This window comes from Gadus morhua, chromosome 12, assembly GCF_902167405.1.
Source record: "Gadus morhua chromosome 12, gadMor3.0, whole genome shotgun sequence".
NCBI lineage: Eukaryota > Metazoa > Chordata > Actinopteri > Gadiformes > Gadidae > Gadus > Gadus morhua.
In genome coordinates this window covers 25,944,726-25,959,678 of record NC_044059.1, presented here as the reverse complement: position 1 = coordinate 25,959,678, position 14,953 = coordinate 25,944,726, and the positions used below count along the sequence as shown (strand labels likewise).

The window sequence follows — 14,953 nt, the reverse complement described above, 5'->3', positions numbered from 1 at the left end:
AAGCGGATCGGAACAGTAGCCAGTCCCGTTCGGGTCTTTGTTAATCTCCTTCATGGACACGCCGAATAATCCCGGTGGACTGATAGAGAGATAGCCGCTTTTGTTAGGCCCGCGGTGGAGCTCCATGGTACTAGAGAAATGAGTGTCCGTTTGGTTCAAAGCCACCATGGGAGACGCACCACAGGAAGAGAGGAAAACAATCAGAGCACTGATGATCAGCGCAGTGTGTGTGTGTGCGTGTGTCTGTGTGTATTTGGGTCATGCCTTGCGCTACCATTCTAAAAGGGGTTTCACACTGCAGCACGGCCAGCCGTCAGCCCGCTAAATGAATTCAACGACCCTTATTGGATTACGAGCCCCTCTGGGGGAAAAGCAATCCAATAGAGGACGATGAGTATGGGGTGCTTTTAGGGCCTAATCAGGTTGTTGCTTGGCCCCTCACCATGAACTGCACCCAGCAGCTGTCGCCTCTGGCCCCGTTACTGCCGCATATATAAACTCAGCTGCCACTGATATGCATGCACGTTATCTATAAAAGAAGATGGTTTCAACTGCTCACAGCGGGGGGGGGGGGGGGGGGGGGGTGAGGAAGTGACACGGCGGGCTAGATTCTCATGCAGTGGCCGACCACACGAGTTGACTCCACAGAAGGGGAGAAGAGGAACCAGTGAACTTGAGGCTGGAGTCTGAGCATACTGCATGACGTAAGAATAAGCAGTTGACAGTAAACGGTGCAGAGATACCGGTGAGTAGAAACACTCCTATAGACAGGAAGAGGCTGTAAAGACAGGAAGGGACCTTTAACAAGCGCCGCGTGTCGTTTTGCAATTCATGGTTCTCCGGAACAGCGTACGCACCCTCCCCGAGCTAGTCTGCGTGAGAATGTACTTGTGAGAGGTGGCTGATAGGAAAATGGGTTGTGTGCAGAGTGGATGCAGGGGGCAGCGCCGGCTCCTCACCCTCTCACTACGCCGCTCTCCAGGTAGTTGACCTGGATGAACTTCCCAAAGCGACTGGAGTTGTTGTTGTGGGCCGTCTTGGCGTTCCCAAAGGCCTAGCGGGGAAATGGGAGAGAGAGAGAGATAGAGGAAAAGAGAGAGAGAAAAACACAGGGTTAGGTTATTACTTTTTTTTTTACCTCAAAATGTATGTTTACATAAATTGCATGCAGGGAATTGCCAAGATATTAAACTACAAATTTGTGGAGAGGTAAAGAGTGAAACATCAAGCATGCAGATCTGTTGGACGTATCAGCAACAAAAAACCCTAACAAGGCAATGACTGACTCCTACCATCTGTTGGCCTACAATTAAGGAAAGAACAGACAAAAAACAACAATAACAACAAATCAGGATGACAACTAGCAACCTCCAGGGCCCAAAGGTCACGACTGGTTGAAAACAGCAGCTGACCTCACAGCAGGAGGCCAGACAGTGAGAGTGGGTGTGAGTGTGTGTGAGAGAGTGCGTGTGTGCGTGTGTGTGAGTGGTTGTTTATGTGTGAGAATGTGTGTCTTCTTTGCTCCTAGGACACTTAAAAAAGGGTCAGCATCTGTTGCTTGTTTTCCGCTCTTAAGATAAGTCCATCTTTCGTTCCATCTCTCTTACTTTCATCCCTCTGTTATCCTACACATCCTCTCAAGCATCTCCCCTTTCTCTCTCTCTGTGTGTTTGCGCGTGCGTATGCGTGCGTGCGTGTGTGCAGCGAGAGACACTAGGTGGTGGATGATAAATGAGGCTGAGGGGGCTATCTGTATAGGGCTGTCAGACCAGAAAGGAACAGAGAACCCCCTCCCCACTCTGGGGTGGAAGCCATACCCAACCAGGGACACACAGAGCTCAGCTCAAAAGGTCTCAAAGAGGGCCCCTGTTTACTGTTCTGATGCCGGTCACACTCCTTTTTTATCGTCGTCTCCTCCTCCTCTCAGACACACAACAGGGGAAGTTGACTTGATGCATATTAAACAGACACTACTTTGAGAGCTCCACACGAATAGCAGAACGAATTCCAAACCATTTGTGGAGATACACAAAGTCACACACCCATTTCCTTCTCTTTTTTTTTTTTACCAGAACGGCGTACATTAGCATCTGAGAGCGCCCACATTTTTTTTACGAAAAATATACTGAAGCCATTCCCTTTTGTCAGGAGTACTAGGGAATTTTACAGCCATTTTATGTTCTTCTCTCACGGTGCCGGTGAACTACACCAATGCACCAGGCGGAAGTATGGGATAACGCAGAAAAAGCGTAGCCTTAAAATGTCTTTGTGTTCCCAGGGGAACCAGTAGTAGAGGCAGCTTCTTGGTGACGCAGTCAGGAAGATGAAGAAAGTCTGACTACGTTCAGGAAGTTCGTCACCCGTGACCAAAATCATCAATAAAAAAAAAAAGAAAGGTCTACGCCCAACTTGTCTGGACAGGGCTCGGCGCACTCGGGAGTTTACATTCCCAGTATCCGTGTTTGTGTTTGAATGCATTTGTGTCCGTCAGTCAGACCTCTGGAGTGTTTCTGTACGTTTGGCGGGAGTTTATTGGAAATAAATAACCAAACATCTGTGTGTTCGACATCTATTTATTCAGGTGTGGTCCGCCATGACTAAAGGTCAGCACAACTTGCGCCAGTTTTTTAGGTTTGTGTATGCGTCTGTGCCCCCCGTGTGTTGGTGTGTGTATCTGTGTGTGGTGTGTGTTTGCATATGAGAGAGAGAGTGAGTGAGCGATTGAGCGATAATTACATTATCCATTCGACTCAGTGTTTTACTGCTCCACCACCAGCAAAGAGGACTGCATCGACATAGAAATCTCCTTTTGTGAGGCCAAAACCCCTCCACCATGGAAGGAATGCTAAACATGTCAAAGCAACACTTAAATATGCCCCAAATGAACGCTCCTATTGCCTCACAGCGCCCCCAGGTAATACGTTAGTGGATCGACGGTTTGCCAAGCCTTCGTGTGTCCATGGTTACCTGTGGGCTAGTTTCCCCATTGAAACACGGACTGCTCTTTGTGTCTGTGTAACACAAAAAGGAGGGAGGAGGAAGCAAAGATTGTGGGATACAAATAGAGACCCTACGTGAACTAAGAGAAGTGCGTTTGCATGCAAGTGTTGAGGCAAAACAACAAAATGCTGCACATGTCAAAATTCTCAAAATTGACCTGACCAGTTCCCCTCTGTGGTTGACTTGAAAAAAATAAAAAGATTGTGCCTTCAGTACTGTATCACTGACTGTCTTCACCTGCATTTCATCAATAATCTTTGTGAGGTACAGAAAGGAAAACACGACAGGGGGAGGGGAAGGGGAAAAAAAGGTTATAATTCATCAGTGAAAGGGTTTGAGCCGTTGTCTTGGAGACTAGTCCTAATTACGATTTGAACTGAGCCACGGTTGAGTCCTTCCATGTCTACCGGCCCAACAGAGTGACTGTTAAATGTTTCCAGTGGCGCTGCCAGGGCCCAGGCACCTCGCTAGAGCGTGGATACGATCACAAAGGGAGGCTACACAATCCAACTGCCGCAACCAGAATTCCCACATTCATTCGGGCCAACGGTATGCACAAACACGGATGTACAGAGGGGACACGCTCAAGCGCGCACACACACACTGTACTCTACTTCCTTTTGCGTAAAGAGAGTCAATACTTGGATAACAAGTTAGGAACGTCTTATGAAGTGATCACGGCCATCCGAGGCAAACTGTCCAGGGTTCCCGCTCACGCTGACGAAAATAACAAACGCTGTTTGTTTGCTCCGAATGTGGAAAATGTGTTTGCTGAGTTCACATGACGGGATCAATTGAACAAATACACGTCGATAGACAGCTACGGCTCTGTAGTCTGCCCCGCTGGGTGCCTCCTCGACGAGCCACCAAATGCAATTCCCAAATCACCCCCGGGGCTGTGGCTCAACTGACTGTTCACAAAGAGAGGATTCTTTGGTCCTCAACAACAACAACAACTGTCTCAATGGCATTCAGCAACGCTGGTTTGAACAATGTCGATAAATGCAACGGCACAACAACGTGCTAACGCCTGCTAGCAGGGCATTCGAGGTGGTGTGTGGCGCCTTCTAGGGACAGGGCGAGGGGGCTTTTCTTCCGTGCCTCGGCGCCAGTATCGCGGTCGTAGTACTCTGTCAACGGAAGGATATGCACGTAGGGGAGCGTTCATAAGGAACGGTAAATAATGAAAACGAAGCGCATGCTGTACATGTTTTAAAGAACAAAAGCACGTTTGTCTAGTTATCATATGACAACGGCTCACTGGCCCTGGACGCTAGCATAGTCCGAGTGGACCCAGAGCAGTTGATTCTTGTTTTGAAGAGCAACACGGGGGGGGGGGGGGATTTGAGCTACGAGACTCATTGAGAATGCTGCATAATGCATCTTAACCGAGGTGACTCAATAGAAGGAATAACGTGAGCTGACCTCTAGTCAGATTGAAATCCACCTTCCCTTTTTAACTGGTTTTACATGTTGTAAGGCAACACAAGGAAACGTGAGAGGAAAAGTGGGCCGTTGGAAGGTCGACAAAGCACAGGGAAAAAAAGGAAAAAGAAAAGCTGTAATTTCAAGCAGTAATCTTGTGGGAGTAGGGCGGCCTTTTACCAGATCTGAGCCGTTTCAGGCAGCCCCACCCAAGCCAGGGAGGGTACCACGTTTAACTCCAGTCTGCGGTCTGGTCCCAGCACCACCAAACAGGCCTCGGAACTGGCCCGGTACAGGTCGCTACATGCCAAACACATTCCACCAGCGAGGAACAGCACATCCTACTGATAAGCCTGAAATATATTAACTTAAGGCTGATCAAAGTGATTAAGATCAGAATGTTGGCTTCATCAGTGTGTGGGTGCATGTGCATGCATGAGTGTGTTGGGGCAGGCATGTCCATCACTTTGAGGTTGGCTTTATAGATATATTTCTGAAGATTGTCTAAATACGTTGTGACCATAAATTGCTGATGAATCAAGAGAGTGCCATTAAACAAGAGATACACAATAGTGGTACAGACAGAACTGGCAGCTATTCCTTTGGACTTCCTGAACAAGAACACAATGCAGAGGCCTGTTCATAAGCCAACCCCAAAGACTCTGAGCCAATGGCAACAGGGGCCTACCGCTGTTACATCGTAACCAATCTGCTTCCTGTCAAGGATATGTCTGTATGAGCAGGACTTCCTGTCGGGGAACCAATGTGAATTAAAGAAAACCCATGGCTTGATTCAATTAAGATATCGAACAAGGTAGAGGTTTACAACTTGAAAGGCAGACAAATGGATAAAATAAAGTCATGTACGTTGGTTTTCTGATCTGAAGTATAGAAAAAGAGACAGATTTCATTGGATTATACAAGCCAAAGCCAGCCTTGTTTCGTTTTCTATCAGATGATCAACCTTGAATACATCACACTGAATAGCAGGAAAACCCAACTGAAAAAACTGGGAACTGGCTCTATCGGCGCGTACTTATTATTTTATCATTAATTAATATCGAGATGGACTACCGAGGATCTGTAATCCAGAAGGTGTTACAACGCAACGAACAGGGTAAACAAGCATCGCCACCAAGCTTTCGTCTCTCGAGAAGTTAATAAAAGTTAATTAAAGTTAGTTAAAGTTAATAATATGAACCTAGAATCTGTAATAATGCATGTAGAGTTGTTCCGGTACCTCTATCACAAACTCCTCCGATACTGCCTAAAATGCCTCGGGTATCGGTGTAGTACGCAAGTCTATATGCCGATCCAACCATCACGTGACTAGCTCATTTAAGACACAGGCAAAGAACATCAAACACTTCAATGTAATGCTGAGTTCGTTGATGGTCAGAGGTGGAAAGTCGGAATGGGAAACACGTCATCTCCGATAGGGCTGGGTATCGTGGCCAATTTACTAAATAGATTAGATTTAGATTCATAAGGTTCTGAATCGATTATTCATGATTCGATTAGATTCAATCTGCTCTTAAATAATGAAAATGGCTCAACTGTGTTACAAAATACAAATGTACCTTATTTTTTCTCTTCACCTTAAACAACAGGTTTTAAGTGTAAGCTTGTAAATTGGACAGTTTAAACTTGAGCTGTAAACAAAACTGTCTCAAGTCTCAAAAGTGCAAATTTGAAATGGAATTGCAATTGTGCTTGAACTACAAAATGTCATCACTTCAAATTGCATTAAGGCATTGTGCAAAAATAATAATTATGGTAACAAAAAAAACAACGATCTCATGCCCTATGAATAGATATTGCAAAATTGAAATGAAATCAATCGAAAAATATATTACGGTAAATCGATTTTTTTACCCAGCCCTAATCTCCAATCTACGCGCCATGTCTAAAATATTGGTTGTCGACACTGAGTGAACCTACTAAACATTGCTTGTCATCGTAAGAGAACTCTTCAATAAGAACAAGTGCTATTAATGCTTACGCTGCTAGATGCTGTATCGGTATATACTCTATCGGTAAAAACATCACTACCCTCTGAAATGTCTAACAGTTGTGAATAAGCAGCACAAGGAAACACAGTCACTTGAGCCGACTTAGGGTCGGTTGAGAATTAGCTCAGACAGGCACTTGGCATGGCATCACCTTATTCTCTGGAAGCACCAAGCCCTACTGACATCGAGACTTCCTTCAGAACACAGAAGGTGGGAAAAACAACATGCTGTAAAAATAACTAACAGAAGGCAAACCAGTTCAACCGGTTCAGCAGCAAGACCACTATTCAGAGCAGGTAAGCTGTACTGCATGCGCAAAGTTATGGGTTTGTATGGGTTAGGTAGAAATCTCAAAAACGCGTCACAGTTAGGCAAATAACATGGGCCGGACACAAGTATAATAGCTAATTATGTCCACCAGCATTTTATCAGAGCAGGGGCATTGAGCCTGGAGGCAGCAGAACACACAGGAGGCTACATAGAAGACCACAGTCAGTTACAGAAACTATGATCTCATGTCTTCAGTATGTGACCAAATCTTGGAGGGCTCTCCAAAGGCCCCTGGAGATACAAACAGTCAGTAAAACACACAGAGGCCGTCAAACACACAAACACATATATACACCTAGCCAAAGAATCCGTACACATCCGTATCAGTATCTGTAAACAGTATTCTACCACACGTTAGTGAACACTAGCGAGACATTTTTCAGGAACTTGAGGAACTCTTGGCTTTCTCCACTTTCCAGTTTTGTGTTAACCGTTTTTTAACTCGGGAATAAAGGCTGACCTTTACCCGACTGAAACAAATGCAACTAGACCGAAGCTTCACCAGACTGATCTGTTTGTCAAACCAGTTAATTGTATGGACAAATTAGCAAGTCAACAATAAAAACAGGACTCTTTCTATGTCCCTGCAGCAGAGACGTATTCAGTCTATTACCACAAAATGCATTTGCTAGCATCCTTTTTGGCAAGACAGACACGACTGAGGTTGGAACGCAATCTCTGTTCCCTCTTCAGATGGGGGTCGGGCCACACCGATCCAGCCTTTGTGTCTGCTCCTCCAACCACAGTTCTGGAGAGAGGTAACCAACACAGAGCCTTCGAGGACTGCAATGTAAAAAGAGAGGCGACATGTCTGCCAAAAGGAAGCAGGATTCTGCTGACGGCAGGGAAAGTCTCGCCGTCCCCCACGCCTCTTTTGACCTGTCATTGGTCGTTGAGATACGGCGCTTGTTCTGACACACACATCAGGAACCCGGCGCTGCATGCAACTGGCTCAGAGCCCTTGGAGATCTCCCTGGAGGCCACATGCTCAGATGACTGCAGCTTTATTCTGTAATGCAACGCAATGCTTCATCCTATTCCCCCCATCTCTGGGCCCTCCGGGTTACTTTCCAAATAAAATAGCTGCTCCAGTTCAACTTCATGTAAATGATCGCCTCAAAGGGGTAATGCGAGGTGAGCAGTGTACATCCGTGGTATTGATAGACCACAGAGGTTTCCGCCGCTCGTTTGATGTATAAAACCTACATGACTCGAAAGAATATATTGGTGAAAGTACTATTTTTAGTGACATTGGTTAGAAATAATAAAAGGAATGCATGCAGTGAAGATGTATCGACAGGATATTGCTGGTGCTCTAACCGCCAAGGTTAATAAGTGATTACCAAATACTGTAAAATGTGTGTTTGAATTGCTCCAAGGTGTGTGTACAGGCCACTAATTAGGTAGTTTACAGCATAGAATTCACCCCACTAAAACAACATGGACAAATTCCCGGATCACTTCAAATAGATGCTGCAGCAAGGTTGAAAGTCATCCATCCTTGAACATTAAACAATGAGGTAGTGATAGGAAATGGTGGGGTCCATTTCCTCATATGCTCCAAGACAAACACTCCGGTGACCTGGAGTACGTGAGTGAGTACGGCGTCTCTCTCTGAGAGCCCCAGTGCCGTCCCTGATCAAGGGGGCAGGGACTGTAAATCCTTCCATATGTGAAATTGAAGGAAGAATCCTTTTCTCATTACAGGGAAGAAAATCCATAACCACCTAAATAAAGAATGGTATTTAGTCTAAGAAAACAATCACAGAGAGAACAAGCACGGCCTGACGAAGACCCCAGTTGTCAAACCGTAAGAAATCAACAGCTACTCTGCTATTTGAAAGCGTTTGTTTATGGACAGTGGATGCAACTCCTATGAGTCCAAACCAAGAGGACTACAGTGATTCACAACAGTTTTATTCTGCAGATAGACTGGATAGTTACTTCTCCGGCTGATCAACAATAATCCCCATTTCCCTCCTATTACTGCCTGATAAGCATGACGGGAGAAAATCAACAGAATAGAATATTTAAAAAATTTTGCACAAACAATGGAAGTAGTGTTTTCTGACAGTATGTCTTGAGAGGATTGGGCAAAGGTTGGTTTTTCATTGAAAAGTGCTGACTCAGTGTGTATGATTAGGCCTGTTACACATCTACCCAATCCCGCTACCTCAATCCCGAGACCGGCTGTCCTTTACTGATCTTAAGTCACTTCTACCGACTGCCTTCACTATACAACACTGCTCAAGGGAAGTTCAACAATTCAATCAATCCAATGTGTTACAGTGCTTGTGGAACAAATCATTCACATTTATTCATGCATGTTGCTTTTGTCCACAGCAACGTACAAGTATAAAGCAAACAAACAAAGCACGCACCAGATACATGAGCTAGGATGAACTTTGATATTCAAGTGCCGGGACTAAGTATTCCAAGAATTTAGGAATTAAATGGGACAATAATATTAGCACAGTAAGGCCCAAGTTAAAATCAGAAACAACATTTGGATTTCTTAAGGTCTCACAAGTTATACTAACTTTTAAGCCTATGACCGAGTTACAAATATATTCCATGTGCAAAAAGTTGGATCTTCTCTTAGTCAATCAGCAATATGGACAACACCTAGAATGTCTGTCAGATAATAGCCAGACAGTCTGTTTGCTTATGGCCAGTCCCCATGGCTTTTCCCTCAGGTTAAAGATGCAAGTATTGACCAAGTCTGCTGAGTCAATAGTTCACCACAAAATGACGGAAATGATTCTCAAAACCTTCTCCACATCAACATAAACAAATTGTTCTGCTAAAACCAAGTATAGTTGATGCAGGAGGTTCGTACTCCACAGAAGTTAACAACAGACTATCATCTCACCATCTCACTTCAAGCTGGGGTTCCAATGAAATGACTTGCTTGTAACTTCCGGTACTGATTCCAACGAATTCTATCTATTAATAAATTAATTATTTAAACCACATGGTCTGATTATTCATAGTCAGGAAGATGGCTATGATTATTAATGAATACTTACCGAGTTACCATGTACGGTCATGTGTGTGTATGTGTTAGAAAGACTTATGAGTCACTTTATGACGAAGCATCGATGAGATCATCAATGAGAGCCAACTTCATTCCTCATCAAGTGAACAGAAAACACTCACTTTACACTTCAATCACTGTCTTAGTAATTAACTCATCGTTGACTTCCCATGACTCATTAGGAGCTGCAGAAAGTCATCAGGAACACCAGCCACCCTAACTAGCCTCACCCTAATTGCTTCCGACGAGTTGGCTGTTGCCTTGCATGGTCGACACTGCCGTCAGGGTATGAATGCAGGTTTGAATGGGCAAACGTGAGGCAATACTTGTGAAGCACTTTGCGATGCCACAGCTCTTACCAGTGTGTAGTGTTCTCAATTGGCCGTGTTGAACATGTTAACATTGAACACTTAATGTGCAACGCTCGTGTAAGGAAAACCCTAAACAATACCACAACAATGCATAAATACAGTCCTCACCTCCAGTACCGGTCCAGCTCCGAGAATGGTCCTCTCCACCCCGCTGGCATAGCCCTTCTGACTGAGGGCGGTCAGGCAATGAATCAGGAAGTTGGTGCTCTGGGTCTTGCCCGAGCCGCTCTCCCCGGAGATGACGATACACTGGTTGACCCTCTTCCTCAGCATGGCGTAGTAAGCTACGTCCGCGATGGCAAAGATGTGAGGCTCCAGCTTGCCGAGCTGGTGGTTCTCATACATCTTGACGTACTTGGGGTTGTAGATGGGCAGGAACTTGAAGGGGTTGATGGCGATGAGGATGCTGCCGGCGTACGTGTAGATTTTCTTCTTGTGGAAGCGGGTGCGCAGGTTCTCCAGGATGCTGTCCTCGTTGAGGGCGGGCAGGTTGCAGAGGTCTGCAAAGTCATCCTGGGGGGGGGGGAGGAAGCCCCTGGCCGCCAGCCTCTGCGCCTGCTGTTCCGTGGTCAGGGCAGGGAGGTGGACGTACTGGATGGTGCCGTCGCGGTTGCTCTCCTGATGAGAAAAAGTGAAACCAGAGCACATTCAAATACATTGAGGGTAAAAGCGAATGTAGGATTTAGAACGCTTTTCTAACCAGCGGCCACTCAAAGTGCTTTACAATATTGCCTAACATTAACACAATCATGCACAATTCATGCACATTCATACACTGATGGCGATGGCAACCAGGCAAGGTGACAGCCGGCTCGTCGAGAGCAGTTAGGGTTTGGGGTCTCGCTCAGCGACACCTCGACACGCCGGGGACTGAGCTAGCAACCTTCCGGTTACCAGCCGACCCGCTCCACCTCCTGAGCCACATGAGTAGTAGGTAGGTGACCCTGCTCGTCTACTGTACCTGTAGTAAGAAATAAAAGCCCAGGCTCTGGGGGTGTTCCTCCTGGGCCCTCCGGGGCCACAGCAGCAGCCTCTGCACGGGCAGGTCCCCAGACTCCAGGATCCACTCCTCCCCGCCGCACTCCTTCACCTCGGCCAGCACATACAGCCTGCTGGGGTCCAGCCCCAGAGCCGCGGCCGCGTCGCAGATCACCGAGGCGGCGGTCGCATCCTTCTGAACTCTGATTGGTTAAACAGACACGCAAACAACGCGATCGGCTGCGATCAGCTACATGACTTCAATCTTCTCGTTTAAAAAACAAACGAAAAATATAGAATTGAAGGGCGGTTTTGAATGACGCCGGACCAACCTGAGATAGCAGCAGGCAGAGGACTCTGTAGCCAACCGTGGGTAGATCTGAAGCAGGTAGGCGCGGCCGTCCTGGGGGTTAGCTGCCTTTCCTCCCCCTCCTCCTCCTCCTCCGCTCGTGATCGTTGCCATTGTGGCAGCGCCATCTCTGACACTCATTCTGAGCCAGGGGGAGTGGCCTCTGCATGCCGCATCCACCGCCTCACTCACCGCTCAGCACCTGCAGGACATATGTGCACGTCGGTCAGCGTCAGTCGTCTACTCGTATCTCAGCTGGAGATTTGAAGTAAACCCTTGGGTCGGCATCCATCCATCATCGCTCTGTTTACAATAAAATAACTGCAAAAGTTTCGGTTAAGGACATAATTAGAAGATACCCATACAGGACATAATGGTGATCTCATGTTGCCGTAACATCACAAAGCTGCCGGTGGTTTGTGGTGCAATTGCCTGGTCACTTGTGACGCAGGAGCTGCTCTACAGTGTGGCTATGCAATGCACCATAGAAACAACATCGACATAACACTCGCCCTCGAACAACCAGACAGGGAGGAGGAGGAGGGCGATGACAAGAAGATAGTGTTCTGGTTTTAGCCATAAGCCATGACATCACATGCAAGAAGACTTTCATTGGAACTCTTGGGGTTTTTATTTAAAACCTTTTTTCGGTAGAGCAGAAGGAAATGGACATTTCTGGTGCATGTGTGATGGATTTCGGTTCCTATTCCGTCAATACAGAAATGTCAGTACTGCTTAATGCCCAGGGTTAAACATTTCAAACAGATAAGCTTCATCATCAAAACATCACCCTTGACAGATTTTGATGCAGGGTAATTCTGTGACTGTCTGAGGGAAATACCAAGCATGAATTTTATGAGAATGAAGCCAGATTCTCTTGATATTCCAGTTTCTAAGAAATCCCTAAATGTTCAGTATTTAACTTGATTATTATAGATCTGCTAATTTACCTGTTAACATGGGGCTGCGGTTCTATTGAGATTCCTTAAATGTATGCCTGGTCTGTCAACGATGATTCATTGTTCATATTACCATGCGGCGCATGCTAGTCAAGTGATATATACACAAGTGATGTATAAATAGTGTAGTCCCGGGAAAATGTGGAGCTAGCTACAAACGGAACAAAAGCGAATACCAATTCACCAATGAACAGAAACAGCTGTTGGACAAATACCAGCACCGTAAGGGATACTGAAGAACTGGGGTGATGAATTTAAGACCACCAACATCACCACAGCTCTGCCCAGCCTGGGACGAACCCATTTTTCATTTTATTTTTGGCAGCACTAAAAAGCATGCATCTCTCAACATCATATAAACGTACACTGCCCATTAACCAAAAACAATGGATAGGCTTGTTTGAGCCTTACCAGGGATGTTACCAATTTCCTCATCACTGCGGTACAGCATACATCCTACTTCTAACACACGTCACAATTACTAAACCAGAAAATCGGTCATGAAAAGAAAAAAATCCAATGACTTACAACTGGCTATATTGAGATCCATTGTGAATAAATAAAATCATTTGGCGCCGTGTTTGTTTTCCAGATAAGTATGAGGGTTTACAAGATAAAAATTAGTCTGTTTTCCGTTTCTACATGTATCAAACTGTAACATGAGTCAATATTATAAATTAATGGGATAGCTGTTACACGCAATCACTTAAAGAAGAGCGCAGCCGCCTTTACAGTTGGAGGCAGGGCACAGCGTCTGCAGAGCAGCTGGGTTCTACAGTGCTGTAGCAGTAGCACCGTTAGCATTGGAAACGAATGTGCAACGCTGTAGGGAAAACCGTTGCTGCAACGGTTTTCCCTACAGCGTTGCACATTCGTTTCCAATATCAACATGTTCATTTTTGCCCCAATGCCGGAGTGTTACTAGAGCTTATCCTTATCTGGCCAGACATGACCAATTGAGCACAGTATATTCCCTCCTCTGCCAACGATGCCTGGCAGTGTACATCGTCGGTAGCGATGCCAGAAATGCAAGCTGGCACGGGCATCACGTGATTAACAGTTTGGCAGACAGTAGACACCATTACCATCAATGATATAAAAACACAGACAAGAACCCTTGTCTAAAATATATATAGTACAGTAAAAAACGATCTGCAGTGCTTTGAGAGGATACAACCGACTAATATACACAGGTAATGCAGTACATTTGGCAGACTCTGTTGAAGGGATTCATCCCGTGGTACCTTCTCTGTGACCAATTTTAATGTACACAAGAAATCGATGACACAGTACAGGCCGAATAACTGTTGGGTATAGTTCGGGCTGATGATGGATCACAAAGCCGGAAGTTGTATGACTAACGTAATGCTTTGTAAACTTCAAGCGCCTCCTTGAGGGGAACAGGAACCTGGCCTAAATCACTTGAGGACTGCACAGTAATCTGAACCAGAGGTCGAGTTCGGGAAGGAGGGGGCCTGCCATGATTCAAGCAGAGATGGTTTATGTTGTCTTCCATCCAAAACGGGTTAGTTGATGGGTTGAAATGACCCAATTTAAACAGGCCTTGTTTAGCGTGTTGGCTTTCATACACAAGTTATTTATTACATTAGTTTTTAAGCAATAAATATATTATTCACCATTATTAGACCTTTATATTGTAGTTTTATACGACTTGCCAGGCATTTCCCCAGACTGATCAGATTATCATCTGCATAGATGAAAGTAAAAAAGTAAAGTTACAATTCCACATTATCAATTTCTAGTTGTGTTTTCTCGATATTAGACATTTCCACACATGATAATACTCTTTCAACAACCCACAGATCTCAGGTCTAGATTTAACTCGTCATTCTCAACACATTGTGCACCAGGAGCTGAACATCCAATAGGTCAATGTTGACTGTCAACACTGGAGCCAAAGAGCAAACTCGAACATCGCCAATCCAATTTTAAACACGATGTACACACACTACCCCCTTTTTTCTGCGCTAAATGCTACAGCCATAGTAAAGATCAGCGGTACATTGTACAGAGACAAATGAAGCCCTCTGTGAAGGGGCCCCGGGATTGTGTCGGTTGGATGCAGAAGTAGCTCAGGAGATGGGGTGGGTCGCTTAGTAACAGGAGCTTTTCCAATGCAATCCCTTTTGTAAGGGTTTGGTTTAAGCAATAACCTAGCCCTATAGCCTAGTTCCTAACTGCTCCCATTGAGATTGCATGGCTGACATTGTTCTGAGTGAATGAATGAGCGATAGGAGGATAGCGTTCAGTGGTTATGTTTGCTAATAAAGTTGCATGTAAAACAGATCGCATAAAGTTCAAAGTACTTTATTTGTCATTGCCATAAAGACAACGAGACAGTAGAGGCAACCAGACTTACACAGCTAAATAATAATAAATAACAATTAATAAATAGATTCATAAATATCATTCATAAAATAATAATAAAAATAATGAAAGCAATATATCTCCATATCTCCATGTTAAGGTGC

At 45.2% G+C, this 14,953-nt stretch overlaps 1 protein-coding gene across 9 annotated transcripts in view; it reads right to left on the bottom strand.

Annotated features, from left to right (window-relative positions):
• Nucleotides 1-14,953, bottom strand: part of LOC115556263 (myosin IXB) — a 58,965-nt gene that overhangs the window by 29,872 nt on the left and 14,140 nt on the right. For all 9 annotated transcript variants that reach the window (XM_030373422.1, XM_030373424.1, XM_030373426.1 and 6 more), the window contains exons 2-5: nucleotides 11,486-11,704; nucleotides 11,137-11,356; nucleotides 10,284-10,793; nucleotides 960-1,054 (exon numbers count right to left, since the gene is read on the bottom strand). In XM_030373422.1, the coding sequence (XP_030229282.1) occupies nucleotides 960-1,054; nucleotides 10,284-10,793; nucleotides 11,137-11,356; nucleotides 11,486-11,643 (983 nt within the window). In that variant the 5' untranslated portion in view covers nucleotides 11,644-11,704. The remainder of the gene's footprint in view (nucleotides 1-959; nucleotides 1,055-10,283; nucleotides 10,794-11,136; nucleotides 11,357-11,485; nucleotides 11,705-14,953) is intronic.